Source organism: Malus sylvestris, chromosome 6, assembly GCF_916048215.2.
Source record: "Malus sylvestris chromosome 6, drMalSylv7.2, whole genome shotgun sequence".
Lineage (NCBI taxonomy): Eukaryota > Viridiplantae > Streptophyta > Magnoliopsida > Rosales > Rosaceae > Malus > Malus sylvestris.
The window spans coordinates 32,961,506-32,982,615 of NC_062265.1; the positions used below are offsets into that span (position 1 = coordinate 32,961,506).

Consider the following 21,110-nt stretch of genomic DNA (forward strand, 5'->3'; position numbering starts at 1 on the left):
TTTCATTAGGTTAAATAAATAATTACTTGTAATTGATAAAGTATGACAACATTATGTGTCAATGATGTATAAAATTATCCAAATGAAATCTTTTATATCAAAGATGCATACATGAATTAGACCAATTAATCAAAGCAATATGATCATCCCTTCCATATGAGTTTAATTCTCTCCATTCAAATTAGAACAAAAGGTAATTTTGTGTTTTATAATTTTCATTATCTCAGACAATTATGTATATTTAGAGGCTAGTTAGCTGGAGTCAATGCATCTTTGCTGTCAACCGTGTTGATAATGTGTGCGTGTATGGATAGAAAAGTAAAGTGATAGGTTGTCCTTAGTTTTCTCGTCTGTATATAAAAGAGTACTTGTCGAAATTGTTTTGTCCATTGGGTACCATTGATGGTCAAACCCCTGTTCCCAGGACAAAGGGACGCCCTAGGTTGATCTCATATATAGGAAGTCCTTAAGAACAAAACGATCAAATGGAAGATCAACCAAATCAGGCGGCGCCGCTGGTATTCCACCCTCAAACGTCAAAATTAGCGGCACTACATGTACATGTACAAAAACTCCACCACCATCACCACCAACCTCAACAACTCCCCCCTCCAAATAACTCTAATATAAATTCCCACGTCAACATTATTAACATACGACCTAGTCCTGATCCCGACGCCGATAATCATCAGGCAAACCCCTCTTCCTCTTCCCATGAAAATGCCGGGACATCACGCTTTGATCATCAGGAATATCATGACCACGATCACGATCATCATCAACAAGCCCGACCATTACATGTAGTACAGTTCCCACCCTCAAACCTCAATAGTGCTAATCTCATCTTGCACCAGCAGATTAACAATTGGCCTCACCATAATTACAACGCGCACGTGCCTTCACGTACATATTATCCTCCTCCTCATCACCACCGAGCTGCTTCGGCCGATGCATTTCACCATTATCATCATCGCCACCATCGAGATGCTTCTGCTGATGCAATTTATTATAGTTCACACCAAGTGCTTTTCCCTCCTCCCGCTGCCTACCAAATTGTTCCTCATCAGCAGCTGCAGCTGCAGTATTATAATCATGCTTCTACCGCAAGAAATCAACTCCTGCCGGCGTTGCATTGTAACAGTCATTTTGCTGAAACAGGAGTACCCATCCAAAACATTGAATACGTACCAGTGCTGCTGCCTCTGCCAGGCATCGATGGAACTTGGAAAACAGGGCTCTTCGAGTGCATGGAGGATCCCCCAAATGGTACTCCCAAGTCCCAATTTAATTCATCTTCATTTAGTTCCTACTACTTGTTTGAAGAATATAAACTATATATGAATTATATTAAATGGTTCCAATTCTACTTACAACGAGGTAAGATGAAAGTTTGGAGACAGTACCGGTGTGGTTAATTGTGGTCTGTTGGCCTTTCTATATGAAATTTTGACACCATCACTAATATTTCTTATTGTGATTATTTCAGCTATCATGACGCTATTGTGCCCATGCTGGACGTTCGGTCAGATTGCAGAGATCGTCAATAATGGTCGAAGCTGTAAGTCGACTGAATCAATGTTCAACTTTCGTAATTAGCAATACTAACGTCTAGAATACTGGTCTGATTAACGGCTGGTGTGGTGTTTGTGTTGTCATTCTTACAGCTTGTGCAGCCAATGCACTGATTTACATGTTGATCATGCTGTGCATCTTTGTGCCATGCTTGCTATCGTGCACATACCGGAAAAAGCTAAGGAACAAGTTCGACCTGCCCGAAAGCCCCGCTCCGGATTGCATCACTCACTTCTTATGCGAGTGGTGTGCTCTCTGCCAAGAACATAGGGAGCTCCAGCTCAGAGGCCTAGACCCTACTTTAGGTACCAGAGTTCAACATACTTACGAAGCAATATTCTAAACTTCTCTGGTATACGAAAATGAGATTCTAAAAGCAAACGAATTGAAATCAGGTATTTCATTTCTGAAAATTTTGTATGTTGTAGGATGGGTAGGAAACTTGGAGCAAATTCAGAGGATGCAGCAAAAGCGGCAAGCTGCTATGAGTCCGCCAACGACCCAAAGAATGACGGGCTATTGACCAAACCACGAAGTATGGCCTCATCGATCGTGCCTCATGCTCGTCGTGATTTTTGATACACCGATGAAGAAGATGGTTCAGTTTCCTGTTTGACTTGCCTATAGAGGGGTGGCGAAGAGGGATGGATCGTCAATGTATATACCGATCGATGTGAATGAAAATTTTGTACGAAGGGACAAATTTCACACAACTACTCCACCACAATCCAATCTCCGGCAAAATCAACAGGACATCATAATCGAAAAAAGTTGAGATTTCACCACAAAACCAATTGACAATATGGAGAGTAGTCTAATTATTTATAAGCACATGCAAGATCTCTTCTTTCCCAGATGTGGAACCATACTTTCAACATACCCTCACATGTGGCTAATTTTCAAGCTTAATACGTGGACAACACAAATCAGTTGACGTGCTGCAGGTGTGGCTGTTTGGCATTGCATATGAGACAACCTGCTCTGTCCATGAAAAAAGTGGGAGTTCCACCATAGAACTGATTGGCTATATGAGGATTAGATCAATTCCTTAGAACTGCATGCAACGCCGCTTGCGAAAGTAATACTCAACAGTAATTTGGTGCTGGAAATGCGACTTAAAAGTACCAAACCAAGCAAACTTGCAAGCGCACAGCATCGAGCAAGAAATACTATTTTGTATAATGATGAAGAAATGGGGCAACAACAAAACACCCCCAACTTCTCTTCGTTTTTGTATTTAGCTTGAACGAGTAAATTTTACAGCTCAGAAAATACGTAGGTAGGTACAACGTATAGCAACCGCAAAAGTATTTTTCTTTCTTTTTTTTGAAAAACAAAACCTATGAAATTTAATATTCGGCGTAAATACACAAATGCACAAAGAACTTGGATGTTTATGGTGGCTTCCCAAAGCCTAAGAAGTCCATTACGACCGCCACTGCATATCCTTTTCCGCTCGAGGTCCGTAGCAATACATCTTACCTGGATAGCACAAGAAAGGGATTAAAACTGGGGAAGCAATAGCCATCGACAATAAATCATCGAGACCTCTACCTAATCATTTACGATGATACGCTACACGCACAAGTAAAGGTAAAACCGAAAAAGAAAGGGATGTTTGCTTGCAGGAATAAAATTGCTCGGTGCAGGGAAAGTCAGAAATTCATACCACAGCAACTGTTCTTTGTGGTGTTCGATATAGTTGCCACCCGGCCATTTTTGATCCCGTGCCAGAGAAGCTACCAAGTCTCTCTTGAGGACGATGAAAAAGAGGCATGGAATTATCAGCTGCTCCAATTCCTAACCAGTGTTCCGTAGCATTGATGGACAATACAGCAGCAGTGTGGACAGTAACATTTTTTACACATTTTATACCTCCTGCATACAAGCAACAGTAGCATTGAAAAAGGCTTTACTTTTAATTGGAATTTATGCATCTCAATCTGACGGTAATTCGAAGGGAAACTTAATCGCTTCTACAAACTCTGACATAATTATGTGATTAAATTTACGATCTTGTAGCATCCAACCTACACTATTTTGTATTCCCTTGAACTTTTTCAATAATATAGTCGAACATGAAAGAATGAATGAAAATTCTCTTGAGTCCAGAGATTAAATGCTCTTACCCTCAACATTTTCCCAAAAGCGGAGTAGCCCATCAGTTGAACCTGGAACAGAAATCACATGGTATAATTCCAGTAGCTCCTATTGGCAAGAGTAAAAGCATTGCAACCAAAAATCTTTGGGGCAATCTAGGGAAATAACAATGCAAACAGAACAGGATGTAAAATGGCAACCTGTAATTATTCCTCTGTCAAGTGTGGAATACTCAACGTTTAATATGGGGCCAGCATGGCATGCTAGAACCGCATCACATGTTCCTCGGGAAACAGACCACATTCTTGCGGTCCAGTCATCACTACCAGTAACAACTGTGTCTCCCACCATTCTAATCGACCTGCAAGGTTGACGTATAAAATACATTGCTACTCAAGAATCCACAAGATTAACACATAATCTGGAAAAGTTATGCTACTTTAGCTTACCGAATCCATTTGGTGTGCCCTACAAGCTTGTGCATTGTCTTGCCCGCACAAATATCCCAGATGTTTGCAACGCTGATAATGCAAAAACTCAAAGGATTAAACTCTAGAAATTCATTGGATAAATTTTTAATTCATAATTTTATGAGCATGCTTAATCATCAGTGTTGATATACATACGCATCTCTACCACCAGCTGCTAAGATTCCTGTGGAGTCATCATATTCCATACATAAAACAGCACTAGAGCAACGACCAACAGTTGCCACGCAAGTGTCAGTTCTGACATCCCACATCTTTACAGTTCCATCATGAGCAGCAGTAAGTACACGTTCACCAGACAGCATGCGTGCACAGCTAACCTACGAGGATGGACCGTAGGAAGTAACGTTCAATAGGTAGTCTACATCAAGGACGAGATATTAATTTCGAAAATAGTTCGCTTATCCCATACTAAAACAGTTTGATCATCCGAACCTGATACTACCTTTCCTCGATCAGAACTTATTGCACGGACAGCTCTGTAACAAGGCCCGGAAGGACATGACAGGAAGGACATTTAGATAAGCTGAATTGGTCATTACTAAAACGAATGGTTTTGACAAATGCACACTGCATGTGTGGGCATGCAAAAAAAGCCAACCAAACTGTAAAAAAAATTAGTAACACCAAAGTTGATTTTTAAAAGTTTAATAATAGAATATTAAACCAGAAACTGAACAAAAAACAAAACAAAATGATGTCATGATGATGTTAAGAAAAATAGAACAGTAGAAAACAACAAAACCTTGTGTGTCCTTTCAAGGTTGCCCGAAGTTCATTACCACGAAAACTAGGATCCCAGATCTCAACCTGAAAGATTGCTGAAACGAATTAATAATACCGCTTTGCAGGACAGATTCCTTTGCAATGGAATTGTATGGTAAATATGTGGAGCTTACAGTGCAGTCTGTGCTTCCACTGATGAAGAAACCAGCATCTTCACGGTCACCCACAAGATCCCAAACCTCTCTCTTAGTTACACAATGTAAAGCAGTAACGCAGCCACTATGACCTCTAAGTAAGCGAACATTGGTTTGAGTTTTCTTCTGGCCAGTGGCTGACAAATCTCGGTTTCGAGGAGTCCCCTTTTCATTTGCAGCTTAAAGACAAGAAACTATGGTGACGTGCATGCAGATAATAAAACATCACATGCAAGCACATAATCTTAGCAACAAACATACCTGAAGAGCCACCATCAGAAGTCTATTTACGAACACGACTGAAAGAGGTGGATCTGGATGCAGGATCCCTGCTGAACATGCTCTGAACCCAGCTCCTTCCAACACCAGAAGCTTCAGCAGGCTGCTGATTCTCAACTGTAGCATCTTTTGAACGTGGAGATGCTAATCCATGAGAAAACATGGATTGACCCTTGAAATTAGTGATTCCCCAACAACCAATGAGTCGGTGCTCAATATGCGACAAGAACCCTCTCAGCTTTATCTGAAATATACAAAACCAAGGAACACCATCAGCAATGGATCGAAAAACCAAAGAAAACTTCAGGATTTGAGAGCTAAACCAATAGCCTGCATCACTGAAGACAGAACCAACAGAGAGCACCTAATATCATCTAGCCAACAGTGAGCACCTAATCTTGAGGAAATTATAATCCCATACAGAAAAATAGAAAAGGATACCAGTGCGACATTAAATAGAACTGGATAAACTGAACAACAACAACAACAACAACAAAGCCTTTTCCCACTAAGTGGGGTCGGCTATATGAATCCTAGAACGCCATTGCGCTCGGTTTTGTGTCATGTCCTCCGTTAGATCCAAGTACTCTAAGTCTTTTCTTAGAGTCTCTTCCAAAGTTGTCCTAGGTCTTCCTCTACCCCTTCGGCCCTGAACCTCTGTCCCGTAGTCACATCTTCGAACCGGAGCGTCAGTCGGCCTTCTTTGCACATGTTCAAAATCACCAGAGCCGATTTTCTCTCATATTTCCTACAATTTCGGCTACTCCTACTTTACCTCGGATATCCTCATTCCCAATCTTATCCTTTATCGTGTGCCCACACATCCCACGAAGCATCCTCATCTCCGCTACACCCATTTTGTGTACGTGTTGATGCTTCACCACCCAACATTCTGTGCCATACAACATCGCTAGCCTTATTGCCGTCCTATAAAATTTTCCCTTGAGCTTCAGTGGCCTACGACGGTCACACAACACGCCGGATGCACTCTTTCCATCCAGCTCGTATTCTATGGTTGAGATCTCCATCTAATTCTCCGTTCTCTTGCAAGATAGATCCTAGGTAGCGAAAACGATCGCTTTTTGTGATCTTCGCTAGATTGCTCCGGTCATTAGTGTGGATAAGTATATAAATGGATAGAGATAGGAAAGCAAACACAAGATGTACGTGGTTCACCCAGATTGGCTACGTCCACGGAATAGAAGAGTTCTCATTAATTGTGAAGGGTTTACACAAGTACATAGGTTCAAGCTCTCATTTAGTGAGTACAAGTGAATGATTTAGTACAAATGACATTAGGAAATATTGTGGGAGAATGATCTCGTAATCACGAAACTTCTAAGTATCGGAGTGTGGTGTCGTCTTGACTTGCCTTATCTGTCTCATAGGTAGATGTGGCATCTTCTCTGGAAGTACTCTTCCTCCATCCAGGGGTGGTATCTTTAACTGGTGGAGATGCACAAGGTAATGTATCAATTTCACTTGAAGCTTACTTGTAGTTTCAGGCTTGGTCAAGCGCGATACAAACCATGTAGTAGGAGTCCCCCAAGTCGCCGAGCTAGGGGGTCTGCTGAAAGAGGTGACAGACAAGGTAAGCAATCAGAGCTCCGACTGATTGTTCACCTTCTCCCCATCTTGCAGCAGCATGAAGGATAAAGAGAAGAAAAATGAGAAGAGATGATATGAGATACTTTTGCTTTTGAAGAAGTAACTTTCCACAGGCTTATTCTTGAACTGAGCTGGAGGGTTTTCTGGTTTCCTCCAGAGTATAAGGCCGACTGAAGAATTTGAGGGTCAAAACAAGTCCATCAAATCTAGAGTACGTTCCACCCTGCTGATATGGGATACTTTTGCTTTTGACAGGGTAATGAATGTATCGGCACGTGTGCTGTTACGCTTGTCTCCACATGCTTCCTTGTATCCTTCGCACTTGCCCTATCTGTTCCTCAAGCAGATGCGGAATCTTCCCTGGAAACATAAGATGTTGAAGATGAGTACTCGAGAGCAATGCCAGGTAAGTAATCAGGTAAGGGGTTCCAGGCAGTCAGTTCCTGGCTGGAAGCTTGATTCCAAGTGCTGACTGATTGCTCTCTTTCTCCTTGTCTTGCAGGTAAAAACAAGGCCAAAAGAAAAGACAGGGAAAAAGCATGATATGGGATACTCTTGCTTTTAACCCTGATGATATGAGATATTCTTGCTCTAGTATAGCTTGTTTGCAGAGGTATTATCGGGGGGAAAGAAAGCTGAATATTTCGAAAGGCTTCGTTGGGAGTGCCCTCTCAGATATGATGAAGGGTTGAGCATTTTTGCAGGTCTGCCTGTCCGTTGGGGATGGAGGTCGACATATATAGGAGTCTCCCTAACAACAAGTAGTAATGCTATTCCTTTACCCTGCTTGGTCATAGCACGGTAGTGGGAGCTGCCAGTTTCACATGTTTTAACTCTGTCAGAGCACTTTGAAAAAGTGGTCTGTGGTATCTGGCTCTCGAGATTCGGAGAACGATGCCTCTTCGATTTTTGAGAAAGCAATCATGCTGGGGGTATGACTCGAGATTCGGAGAGCAGTGTCTCTTCGATTTTTGAGGAAGTAATCATGTTGGGAGTCTGGCTCTCGAGATTCGGAGGGCGGTGCCTCTTCGATTTTGGAGCAAGCAATCTTGTTGGGAGTGTTGTCTCGAATGTGAGTAAAGGTTGGGCATGTTTGCTAGTCTACCTTGCCACGAAGCACAAAGGTTGACACACAGGGACTTTCCAATTATCCAGCAATGGTACTGTTCCTTTACCCTCTCTTCGATTTTGAGAAAGTAGTCATGTTGGGAGTCTGGCTCTCGAGATTCGGAGGACGGTGCCTCTTCGATTTTGGAGCAAGCAATCTTATTGGAAGTGTTTTCTCGAATGTGAGTAAAGGTTGGGCATGTTTGCTAGTCTACCTTGCCACGAAGCACAGAGGTTGACACACAGGGACTTTCCAATTATCCAGCAGTGGTACTGTTCCTTTACAGTTGTGGGTAATAATATGGTAGCTAGACCTTCAAAATTTATGTGTCTAAACTTTTGTTAGTGCTGTTTCTTTGCTATTCTTTTACCTTTCTTGGTCAGAGCGATGTAGTGGGAGCTGCAAGCTTCACGTGCTCAACTTTGGCAGAGAACTTTGGCAAAGTTATTTGTGGTACCCATGAGCTATTGTTGCGTGTGGGAAGTGGGTGATTGAACAGTAAGATTCATGTGCTTTCTACTTCACCAGAAGTCTTCGACAGAATGCCCATAATTTCTGCAAAGCTGAGTGTGCGTGTGACAGGTGCTGACAAGGCTAGAAAAGTAGGTGCCTCTTCGATTTCTGAGATCGGCCCTTGTGGTCTCTGAGCAGCCCAGCTTTTGAGAAAGCGAGCGCCTCTTCGATTGATTCGGAGAACGATGCCTCATCGATTTTTGAGAAAGCAATCATGCTGGGGGTCTGGCTCTCGAGATTCGGGGAGCAGTGTCTCTTCGATTTTTGAGAAAGTAATCATGTTGGGAGTCTGGCTCTCGAGATTCGGAGGGCGGTGCCTCTTCGATTTTGGAGCAAGCAATCTTGTTGGGAGTGTTTTCTCGAATGTGAGTAAAGGTTGGGCATGTTTGCTAGTCTACCTTGCCACGAAGCACAGAGGTTGACACACAGGGACTTTCCAATTATCCAGCAATGGTACTGTTCCTTTACCCTCTCTTCGATTTTTAAGAAAGTAGTCATGTTGGGAGTCTGGCTCTCGAGATTCGGAGGACGGTGCCTCTTCGATTTTGGAGCAAGCAATCTTATTGGGAGTGTTTTCTCGAATGTGAGTAAAGGTTGGGCATGTTTGCTAGTCTACCTTGCCACGAAGCACAGAGGTTGACACACAGGGACTTTCCAATTATCCAGCAGTGGTACTGTTCCTTTACCCTTGTGGGTAATAATATGGTAGCTAGACCTTCAAAATTTATGGGTCTAAACTTTGTTAGTGCTGTTTCTTTGCTATTCTTTTACCCTTCTTGGTCAGAGCGATGTAGTGGGAGCTGCAAGCTTCACGTGCTCAACTTTGGCAGAGAACTTTGGCAAAGTTATTTGTGGTACCCATGAGCTATTGTTGCGTGTGGGAAGTGGGTGATTGAACAGTAAGATTCATGTGTTTTCTACTTCCCCAGAAGTCTTTGACAGAATGCCCATAATTTCCGCAAAACTGAGTGTGCGTGTGACAGGTGCTGACAAGGCTGGAAAAGGCTGGAAAAGTAGGTGCCTCTTCGATTTCTGAGATCGGCCCTCGTGGTCTCTGGGGAGCCCAGCTTTTGAGAAAGCGAGCGCCTCTTCGATTTTTGAGATCGGCCTTCGTGGTATTTGAGCAGCCCAACTTTTGAGAAAGCAAACGCCTCTTCGATTTCTGAGATCAACCCTCGTGATCTCTAAGCAGCCCAGCTTTTGAGAAAGCAAACGCCTCTTCGATTTCTGAGCAGGCGCCTCTTCGATTTCTGAAGCTTCGTCGAGTGCAGATTTTTATAGGGGCTGGCATTAAGTTCCAAAGCACACTTGAATCTCCACCAGTAGAAGCTTCATTCTTGCACTTCTAAGATCTTGATTTGTCCGACCTCTTCTCTCTTCAACACCTTTGAAAATGTCTGGCCCCTCCGACCGTCGTTTTGACTTGAACCTTGTTGAAGAGGCAGCCCCGCCTTCTCCAGACAACATATGGCGCCCATCCTTCGTCTCCCCTACTGGTCCTCTTACCGTTGGGGATTCCGTGATGAAGAATGATATGACCGCTGCGGTGGTGGCCAGGAACCTTCTCACTCCCAAAGATAACAGACTACTTTCCAAACGGTCTGATGAGTTAGCTGTTAAGGATTCGCTGGCTCTCAGTGTTCAGTGTGCAGGTTCTGTGTCTAATATGGCCCAACGCCTATTTGCTCGAACCCGCCAAGTTGAATCATTGGCGGCTGAAGTGATGAGTCTCAAACAGGAGATTAGAGGGCTCAAGCATGAGAATAAACAGTTGCACCGGCTCGCACATGACTATGCTACAAACATGAAGAGGAAGCTTGACCAGATGAAGGAAACTGATGGTCAGGTTTTACTTGATCATCAGAGATTTGTGGGTTTGTTCCAAAGGCATTTATTGCCTTCGTCTTCTGGGGCTGTACCGCGTAATGAAGCTCCAAATGATCAACCTCTGATGCCTCCTCCTTCTAGGGTTCTGTCCAGTACTGAGGCTCCAAATGATCCCCCTCCGGTGCCTTCTCTTTCTGGGGCTCTACCGACTGCTGAGACTTCTCCTAAGCAACCTTTGTGAAGGCTCCCTCTTGTGTGCTTATTTTGACTCATGTATATGTACATATTTGTAGCTTATCGGGGATATCAATAAATAAGCTTTCCTTCATTTCAACGTATTGTGTTAAATACACCAAAGCCTTCTTCGCTAAGTTCTTTGAATTTTCTTTTGTTAAAGCTTGTATGTTGAAGCTTTCTGAGTGGAGCATGTAGGTTGGGGTAGTGTTCCCTTAATTTCCCGAGTGAGGAAAACTTCTCGGTTGGAGACTTGGAAAATCCAAGTCACTGAGTGGGAATAAAGAAAAAAAAATTACTTATATATTGTGTGTATCCTATGTTGTTCTTCTCTGCTATCGTTTCAATAATGTACCAAGCATCAGTATCAGGAATTCCCAACCCAGCCTTCATGTTGACATAAAAAAAACTCATAAACGAATGAAAAAGTTTGCAAGTGCTATAAAAAGTATAAATATAAAAGAAGAAACAGCACCATGTGTGATTCCACATATATTAAGTGCGCAGCCACCAAAGAGGCATAGTTGGCCGACCTGATGCAACAACAAAAAACAAACATTAAGTTGCAAAAGATTACATATGACATGCTGCAATATAAGTTTCTTATTTCTTGTGCACTAAGTAGAAGACCAACTATATGCTACTTTGAAGTTTGTTTACTAGCTTCATTTAAGCTTATTATTTAAGTCCGAGGTACAAGGCTTGTACAAATAAAGTCATTAGCGAGTAAATCCAAAATGCATGATTAAGTAGATTTATCTACCAAGTAAAAAAATGATAAATGGAAGAAATCCATACTTGTTTGAAGACCTTTCCATTAGATAGTCAAAGTACCCTTCCCAAAAGCTGCAAAATCATAAAAATACATAATGTTACAATTGTGATTTTTGTTGGATAACGAGCTTGCAAAATATAGATAGACAAATAATTAATACAGACAGAGAACCAACAATTCACTTGTAAGACAACTAGGTAGGACAAATGTAGTAATAAGTCAGTTTTAACAAAAAGAAATAAAAACTTGGGTGCTATAAACAACTAAACAAGACAAGAAAGCCACTATGTAGTGCAAAAGAATAGGAACTAAAATACAAATCTCAAGAATCTTATAAATTTACTTAAGGCGGCCAGGCCTATAAACAAGAGCAAGTAAAGCTTGTCAAGTACTGCAAGTATGTTACCATCAATAATGGCTTTCTTTTTTTTTTTTTTTTTTTTTTTTTTGGGAGCAAGGAAAGTGCATTCCAGGGCACAGAGGCCAAACAAGAAACAAGAGAGCCTACGAGGAGGCAAACAAACAGCAAGATAAAGTAGGAGGGCAATGCAAGGAGTTACAGACAGAGACGCTTCAGCTAAGCTGAGGCGTCACCCCCCACACTACCACCTACAGCTAATGTGGACAAGGAAGACCATCATTGTTTAACACAAAAACAAGCGAAGATGGAGGCCTATCGACCCAAACAACATCACACATCTCCGCACAGTCACGCGACGAAAGAGCATCAGCCGCCATATTGGCTGATCTTGGGACCCAAGACCAGCGACGGTTCTGGAAGGCTTCCCCCAAGAGCTTCACTCTTGCTAAGTAGGAACAGTCTCCCAACTGCCATTCTCAGAAGAATTTGAAAGGCAAGAAATCGCCTCGGAAGAGTCAGATTCCAGAATAACCTCAGAAAAACCCAAAGTTGCACCCAGCTCACAACCACGCAGCAATTCAATAATGGCTTTCTTGTCATCTGGTTTATTTATTACTTTTGAATATCCACATTGTCGTGATGTAAACAGTTTTACAGCTCTGAGCCTCAAGGAAGACTGGTAATTTAAGGCGTTATAACAATTCTGATTGACACATAGCGTAGACCCCTTACTTCCACTACTGAACAGAGACCTAAGTTAAAAATTGGACACAGATTATGGGAAAGCCTACAAGTGTGATAGATCAATGAGAAGAACCAACAACTTTTTGCTAAGGAAAAATAAACATCAGTATAATATATGCTCAAAATTGAGGGGCAAATGACTTGTAACCACATACCGTAATTCCTCCCAGATGGACAAAGATATAAGATGACGCTCAATGTAGTCTGAAACATTATGCGCATCCTTCTTATACATGTCAGCGGATACTTCAAGGGCATCCCTGATGGTCGACATATCATTTCGGGAAGTTGCACGACTGATAGCTGTTTTGAGCTGAATTCAAATATGAGTTAATGTTGAAGATGATAAATTGAAAAAACAAATTATAAAAAAAAAAATACATCTTATAAAGAGCATTAGCCTAATGACAACAGTGGGATAAAACACAGCATGCAAAACTGACTAAATAAATAGTCAACTATCTGTCTTCTACAGAAATATGAATATAAAGGAGTGCTCATGTGTATGTGCGTTTTGGAAGGAAAGTAGGTTATACTTGTGCCCTGAAACCGTGATCTAGTTTATAACTGAGAAAATGTTTTGTTTTATTGCTGGATTACAAAAACCATAGAAGTAAAGGTTTGGAAAAACAAAAGTTCAACAAAGGAGATTTTTATGTTACAAGATCTTCACGATTCACTATTATAACTAAATTAGACCCATCTTCTGAAAATAATGAGAGTTATTTGTATACCAATTCCTTAACAGCAAGAAATTGTTCTTCAGTCAACTGACAGTGCCATCCCTGATTTATGTGCTCCCTTATACATTCAACAAACCCACTGCCACCAATTCCCTCAGCATCAGATTCAATTAAAGCTGCAAAGCCAACATAGTAAAGCTTGTTAATTAACGGGTCCATTGAACCACAAAGCAGATTGGAATTCCAAGAAATAGACATCAGAACTGTGCCTGGTCATTCTACATGTTAGGGTTGAACACTCAGAGAATCATACCGAGTATTGTGCCATATTCAAATGAAGAAAGAGGATCATCAGTAGGTCCCAATTTCAGAAGACACAGCCACAGACCCTGGTCGTCAAACACAATAAAATCATTTAACATTTAAAGTGAAAATGTCAAAAACTACATATCTGTAGAACTTAATAAATATTAATCAAGTATAAAGATTTTGTCCACCACTAATTGAATAACAGAAAAATTTAACAGGTACCTGCAGCTTAACTTTTATGTCCAAAACCATGCACTCCCTTTCCGCCTGAATGACCAGTAACTAATATAGTTAAGAAAGCTCTAAAGTAGAGTTACCACTACTACACATCATGTTGGAGTATAGAACTTACAGCCCTCTCCAGTGGAGTTAGGGTTTCTGATTTAGAGTCTTTACCACTAGAAACAGATTGTGAGCTGAGGGAGAAACATGAGAAGGACGCAAGATTAGAAGCCCCATTAGATGTGTATAAGTTTTCAGTACTGACAAAGCAATACCCAACTTCAAATGACCAAGAATTGTTTGGTTTCATGGCCAGCCAAGATAAAAATAACTAGCCTCTAAAATCCCACTGCTCCACCGGTACTAAAGTTGCTAATCTCAAGAACAGTCATTGTTTCATGTGCAATAACATGCCATGTACATACCTAGAGGATAATCCACTTGCTACAGCCAGGATCTGCTTCCTCTTTTCTTCTTGCTCTTCTGTCCTAATGTTTGAGGGAAACCGATCATATGTGTATTTGGCACCTGCTCCTGAAATCCAGAGAAAATGAGGAAAAAAGCAAAACCATATCAAACTTTTGTATTTTTTTTTTTTTGAACAAATGATATTATCTACACTAAGGGGGAGGTGGGGTAGGCTTAGCCTCACAATGGGCTAGCAATAACGTGGTTCAAATTTGCCCTTGGCCAGAATCAAACATAAAACCTCTCATTTACAAGTGAAGAGGAATACCACTAGACCGTAGTACTAAGTGGCCAACCATATCAAACTTAAAATCTTTAATATCTTCTTCTGTTTAATAATTTTCAGTCTTAGATGAACAGAACATCAAATTCACCTGAATTTCTCACATCTATATCTGCAATCGTTATAATCTCAGGCTCTACTGAATTTGAAGGAAGAATTGAAACAGGATTTTGGCCCCGTCTAAGTGCATCTTGTAACTTGTCAAGTAGATTATTAGTGTTTTTTCTTCAGAATCCAAACCTCTCTCTAGATAATCCATGAAACCATGTGAATCCAGAAACTGTGTTAGCTGTAAATACCAACACAGAAATAAGTATAACACTAGGAACCCAGTACAAGAAATGAAGACTAAAATGATACTGAAAGAAAAAATTTAGTTAACATAAACACATTGAATAAACGAACAGTACACACAAACAATTGCCTGCTCTGCTAGAAATTCTGCAAACATGTTCAGTAGCACTGAGAATAAAAATCACAACAATTACAATAACGGTCATAACTATTGTAGTCACTGAGTACAGTACCAATATAACCAATGTCAATTGGTATCTCGAAGACAAAGATGGGTTCAATGAAAATAAATACCATGGATTCTGGTGGTTGGCCAGTTGATCGAGAGCGCATCGTCAAGAATCCTTGAGTGTTGAAGAAATGAGTAGCAGAAATTTCCTTGGCAAAAAAAAAAAAAAAAACAAGTATACCAAATAAAATTTAAATGAATCCACAAATACAAATTATTAATTCCAAATCACGATCAAATTAGATAAAAGTTTCATACTATGAAGTTGCGGTAGCCACTTAAAAGCGATGCAAAGAACTTTAAGAACACTAATCTGCACAAGAAATCAAACACAAGGAATCTGCGTGAAAACTTAATAATCTCTGATCAGGCAGGCTTTAGAAGAACAAGTAGCCATAGCTCAGATGGAAGACATTGAGCATAACCACCGACTGGTTAACAGTTCTAAGGTGATTGCATAGCTTCAAGACCTCTCCAAAGTTTAAGTTAAAGTTTAAGAAAAAGCAAAAAGAATCAAGTGAACAACAATGACAGCAAGATGTTTGTTTGTAATCTGCAATGTTGGTCACAAAATTTAAAATCAATCAAGGCAGAATTGTGCACTTGGTCTTTTACTACAAAGGTGGAACCTCTGGAATAAGACATCAACATCTCATGTTTTACATGAATGAGAAAATGTTATTATCATTAGTACTTCATAATCATTTCCTTTGGAACCCAAGTATCACCTAAGTTGAAGGTCGTGATCCTCTCCCCAAGGTTTGTTGCCAGCTTTAGAAAATTGCTCAGATGAACTATATAAACCTTCCTTGATCTGATCTATCCCCACAACATTTGGATACAATAGTTTTGATATCTCTGTAAGAGTATGAGTATGATTCTTACAAGTCTTTGGATAATTGATATTATAAAGAAGTCTAAATCTGATAAGGAATACAGACTTGAGAGAAGTTCCAATTGGTTTTGGAAAAGAACTTTGTGTTGGAACTTTATAAGGTCTCATGAATCTTTATGGTTTGTATGTCTTTGAATCCTAGTCCAATTCTGATAGGGAATGGATGGAGGAGCACTAATATTTATGGTTCAAACCACTGCTCTTGCGATATCAGCTTATGTTGTTCTAAGTCCTATTGATTAGAGAAGCTATTGTGATCGTAAAAGAGGAGAAGGTTTCGAACACAGAGGCTGCAATGGCTTCTTCATCGGGATCGAACAATGCAGAACCAGGTTTGAGTTCCTGTCTCCTTAGAAATTAAGGATGTAAAGGTACGACCCTATAGAACAAATCTTGTTCAGGTATGTACTGGTGCAATTGTTTCTGTTTTCACATTCACATTACATACACGATAAAAGGGTTGTGATTTAGTTGATTAGTCCTTATGTTCTTGGCTGATGAGTTAGTCTATAAGTTCATATTTCTTCTTACAATCTCTCCACGCAAATTGCCCAATTCTGGCTCTGGGATTGGAGGTATATCTTCCGTTGTTGTGATGCGATTACACTCAAGGTCAACAACAACTACCTAGAACCACAGGAGGAAGGCAAGAAATAAATATTACATCAGTTTAACCTTCTTACATACAACAAAATTTCATCATGATTTTGTAATCTTTTGGAAGACGTGATAGAAGAAGTCACAGAAAAAGAAAATAAAACTAACTCAAAAGAAAAAGGTAAAAAAAGAGAGCTGTAAGACAAATGTATGAAACCTAAATCAAATGGAATATGTTCCCAACATATTGTAATTGCCTATGCTGATTGGGAACCTAAGAACCATAGAATGTGTATAAGACCACGATACATATTGTTCAACCAGCACATGTAGATTATAATAACTATAAATTGACAAAAGTAGAATTTATGCAGAATGACTTACACCATCCATGGCCAAAGTAGATGTATCAACGCCTGAATGGAGACCCATCATATATGGTGTAGGCGCATCAATATAGTCTACTCCACTGAAAAAGAGTAACGGAATGTAGACTTGCTTCAGCACAATAAACATGCACAAAAGAGGCAAGAGTCAAATACAAGAAGCATAAACGATACTACTACAGCATTAGTTATTCCATTGAACAAAAAATAAGTTTGGTGGAAACGTCGGAGCATAAGAAATTTTTCCACCACCATAATGACAAACTAAATGAAGCATATATAAAGGGAAGAGGAACATCTTTTTCTAGACCCATAAAAAGCATTGCCGGAAGATCAAAGTTTACCTGCCACCCAAATGGATAAAGTAAATGGCAAATGGCTTCCGATACAGGGTCAAAAGTGAATATCTGCCAATAAAGGACAAGTTATCTAAAAGATGCACAACTGCACAGCATTAAATTGTCTTAAGTAAGATGCTTACTTGTTTGATCGGATCAATATTCTCCTTTCAGCAATACAGCAGTGAAAAATTTAATCAAGTTGTCGACATCTAGGCACTGGACCAATGGCTGAAACGATATCTGCATTAAAGAAATGCCATCGGGTTATTGAACAGCCAGATCAAATCTTCAACAAAAGGAAGAAGCATACTCATAACGAAACAGGAAAAAAAAATGGAAACTGTACATCAACATGGGGGAGCCCATCCTTTGGTGGAGCCTCCACAGAAAGTAGACAATTGTCAATAGCAAACAGAACTCAGTCTTTTCCTGGAGTAGGCAAAGGTACGGTGGACACCAAAGATGCAATAACTTCCCATTGCTGCAAATTTCATAAAACATTAGGATTCTTACCACGGATCTCCATACAAGACCATCAAAATTTACCAGCAATGGATTCTCACCTACTTCCATTAGGGGAAAAACAAAGTGCAAATAATTCTTCCAGTGCATTCTTAAGTAAACGAACGCTGGGTGACCGTGAAATAAGACAGATACATTTATCGGCAAATGAATTTGCAGGTATACAATAAGCTTCAGCAATATCCTCACTGACTGGGTCCCGGAAAGAAATGCAACTAACATAAATTTTTGTCCCATCACCCTCTGCAGCAAATTAGGAATCCAAACTTAGAGAGAAACAATAAGACATGCCTACATACATACTTGCAAGAAAGTAACTGCAACAATAGAATAAAATAAATATGAAAACGATGCTGAAAACAATACTAAATGTTGAACAGAAAATAAATAGCTCTACTGGATTCTAAAGCTTTACTGAAAGTTAAACATAAAATACAGGAAAGCCACCCGTATAATGGCTCTGATATCTTTTTGATCTTAGTGTCATCACAAATTTCGCATAACCTAAATGTATAAATCTGTGTTAAACCTCTATGTGCCATTTCTCTAGTTTTTAAGCAACAACGCTAGCTTACATACTAATGTTGAACAGAAAATAACTAGTTCTATCTAAATTCTAAAGCTTTGTTGAAGTTAAACATAAAAAATAGGAAAGCCACCCGTATAATGGCTCCGATATCTTTTCGAGCTTCGTGTCATCACAAATTTCGCACAACCCTAATTGTATAAATGTGTGTAAAACCTCTTCGTGTCATTATTCTAGTTTCTAAGCAACAACACTAACTTATGTGCTAATGTTAAACAGAAAATAAACAGCTCTATATAAATTCTAAAGCTTTGTTTAAAGTTCAAACATACTAATCAGGAAAACCGCTAGCATAACGGCTCCAATGTCCTCTGAAACTTTGTGTTTCCACAAATTTCGCATAATCCTAAATGTATAAATCTGCGCATTACCTACTCGTCGTTGCTCTAGTTTAGAGACTACAACACTAACTTAAACTATGCAAAGCTCAATAATTTCTTCAACAAGTTTAATAACATTGAAGCGGATTCTCGAAGAATGCATAGAGCAGAGTGCAGAGCACAAAGCAAGCGTACCGGTGAGAACAATGGGGTAGCTCCGTGGAAAAGTGTACGCGTCATTGGAATCAAAACCTGACGAATAGAACAAAACACCAGCCGGCAACACACACTGCATCACAAAAAAACAATCATATCAATCACAAAAATTTGACGAGCAGAAATCGAAGCAGTGAAGATTGGGCCGTTGTGGCGGCGGAGTGGCACTTACGGTGGGGAGCTGAGGCGGCGGAGGAGGGTAGAGAGTGTGATTGGGCGGAGGGTACTTATCGAGAAGAGACGTCTGGTAATACGTGCCGAAGCCGTGGAATCCTTTGGCGCCATCTCGGGTCCGAATCTCGGGTCCGATCCCGCACACCACGAAGTGCTCGAAGATCCGAGCCATTGGTCAACGATCGTCTCTCTCTCTCTCTACACACAGAGATAGTATGTGAGAGAGAGAGAGAGAGAGAATGGGGAGCTGAGATCTGGTTCAATTGGATTCAATCTGTCAACAGCCGCTGAAGCTCGCGCCTTTGGATTTCAATCATTTTTTCCGGGTGAACTGAATCGTAATCATTAAATGTTACCAGAAAGAAATCCATTCTTTCTCGTGTTCCCATGCATTCAACTCTCAAATCGTCGTCTTCCTTACACTTATTTTGTGCATGGTTGATACTTAACCTCTCATCATTCCATGTCGTAAAGCATTACTGATTTTATTGTCGTTCTATAAAAAATTTCTTTGAGGCATACGTACAGTACAACACAACCAATATATTTTTTCACTTCAACCACTTAGTTTATATTCGAGAATTTATCATAAATAATCAAAATTAAGACTCTAATTTCATAAATGTCAGTTTTTATAAAAACTTTCAAATATAACTAAAATCACACTTTAATAGTCTAATACCCTCCAAATTAAAAACAATACAACCCTGAAAATTCAAACCTTAATTTTTTTTTTTTTGATCAAACAATAGATTTTGTTAGATTAGTCATGGATTTGAACGCCATCATGCAAACAATCATATGTATTCATCAAGAACTGAATTTCTTTTGTTTATCAATCACTCTCCACCTCTCCAAGAAATAAAAATGTTCTTTTTTTCTTTTCTGTTTTGCAATTGAATTTTTTTAACATACAATTTTGATGATTTTTAGCAAAAGGTAAAGGTTGTGATTATCGGATGATGGATGACTACCGTCGTCTCCTTCATATGATGCTCCACCCTCCTTACTTTGCTTCCCTTGATTTGTTAGGTTTTGAAGACAAATAGAAAGTATATAATTAAGGGCAAAATACGGTTTACTACCCTCATGTTTAGTGGTTTTCAACATTTAGTACATCAATTTTTTTTCATCCCAGAGTCATACTTAAAGTGTAAATTTTGGGACGGTTTCATACATCCGTTAGTCAAACTGTTAGTTCTACCGTTAAGTGATGACGTGGCGCCCTGATTGGACGCCACATGTCATTAAAAAATATTAAAAATTTATTTAAATAAAAATAATATTAAATAATTATTTAAATAAAAATAATATTAAAATAATAATAAAATATTTTTTTTTCTTCTTCTCTTCTTCTTCTTCTTCTTTTTCTTCTTCTTCTTCTGGGTTCGGTTTCTCTCTTCTTTTTTTCTTCTTCTTCCTCCTCCTTCTCCTTCTTCTTCCTTCTCCTTCCTCCTCCTTCTTCTTCTCCTTCTTCTTCCTCAATAATATTAAAAAAAAAAAAAAAAACGCACCTTTAAAGAAGGAGAAGGAGGAGGAAGAGAAGAAAAAAAATAATACCCGAACCCAGAAGAAGGAGGAAGAAGAAGGAGGAGGAGGAGGAGCAGAAGAAGAAGAAAGAAAGGAAAAAAAAAATTGAATCCAGATGGAGGAAGAAGAAGAAGAAGAAGGAAGAAGAAGGAGGAGGAGGAGAAGAAGAAAGAAAAGAAAAAAAAAAAACCGAACCCAGAAGAAGAAGAGGAAGAAGAGGAAGAAGAAGGAGAAGAAGGAGGAGCAGAAGGAAGAAGAAGGAGAAGGAGGAGGAAGAAGAAAAAAAAAAAAAAAAGAAGAGAAACCGAACCCAGAAGAAGAAGAAGAACAAGAAGAAGAGAAGAAAAAAAAATTATTTATTATTATTATTTTTATTTAAATAAATTTTTAATATTTTTAATGACACGTGGCGCCCAATCAGGGCGCCACATCATCACTTAACGGGAGAACTAACAGTTTAACTAACGGATGTATGAGACTGTCCCAAAATTTACACTTTAGGTATGACTCTAGGATGAAAAAAAAA

The 21,110-nt window shown here is 39.7% G+C and overlaps 2 protein-coding genes and 1 pseudogene across 5 annotated transcripts; 2 read left to right on the forward strand and 1 right to left on the reverse strand.

Annotated features, from left to right (window-relative positions):
- Positions 1 to 383: 383 nt before the first annotated feature.
- Positions 384 to 2,946, forward strand: LOC126625396 (uncharacterized). The gene is made up of 4 exons (XM_050294503.1): positions 384 to 1,266; positions 1,487 to 1,558; positions 1,665 to 1,877; positions 2,001 to 2,946. Exons 1-4 carry the CDS (start codon positions 486 to 488, stop codon positions 2,093 to 2,095), a joined length of 1,161 nt encoding a protein of 386 aa, XP_050150460.1. The 5' UTR covers positions 384 to 485; the 3' UTR covers positions 2,096 to 2,946.
- On the reverse strand, positions 2,745 to 20,012 carry LOC126625398 (DENN domain and WD repeat-containing protein SCD1-like; annotated as a pseudogene).
- On the forward strand, positions 6,110 to 10,940 carry LOC126625397 (uncharacterized). Of its 4 annotated transcripts, none has more exons than XR_007624422.1 (2): positions 6,110 to 8,242; positions 8,941 to 9,030. XR_007624422.1 is itself a non-coding variant. In XM_050294505.1 (2 exons), the coding sequence occupies exon 2, from the start codon at positions 9,982 to 9,984 to the stop codon at positions 10,654 to 10,656; it is 675 nt and encodes a 224-aa protein (XP_050150462.1). In that variant the 5' UTR covers positions 6,110 to 8,266; positions 9,182 to 9,981; the 3' UTR covers positions 10,657 to 10,940. The 4 variants fall into 4 exon arrangements, 3 of the variants coding, with proteins under 3 accessions (XP_050150462.1, XP_050150461.1, XP_050150463.1); XM_050294505.1 differs by lacking the exon at positions 8,941 to 9,030 and adding an exon at positions 9,182 to 10,940 and having other exon boundaries at positions 6,110 to 8,266; XM_050294504.1 differs by lacking the exon at positions 8,941 to 9,030 and adding an exon at positions 9,159 to 10,940.
- Positions 20,013 to 21,110: the final 1,098 nt, after the last annotated feature.

Bases quoted from the DNA above. Each gene is read 5' to 3' on its own strand.
- LOC126625396 (XM_050294503.1), top strand. From the start codon at position 486: ATGGAAGATCAACCAAATCAGGCGGCGCCGCTGGTATTCCACCCTCAA. The intron at 1,267-1,486 runs GTACTCCCAAGT...TGATTATTTCAG, and splicing joins CATGGAGGATCCCCCAAATG to CTATCATGACGCTATTGTGC. The intron at 1,559-1,664 runs GTAAGTCGACTG...TCATTCTTACAG, and splicing joins CGTCAATAATGGTCGAAGCT to CTTGTGCAGCCAATGCACTG.
- LOC126625397 (XM_050294505.1), top strand. From the start codon at position 9,982: ATGTCTGGCCCCTCCGACCGTCGTTTTGACTTGAACCTTGTTGAAGAG.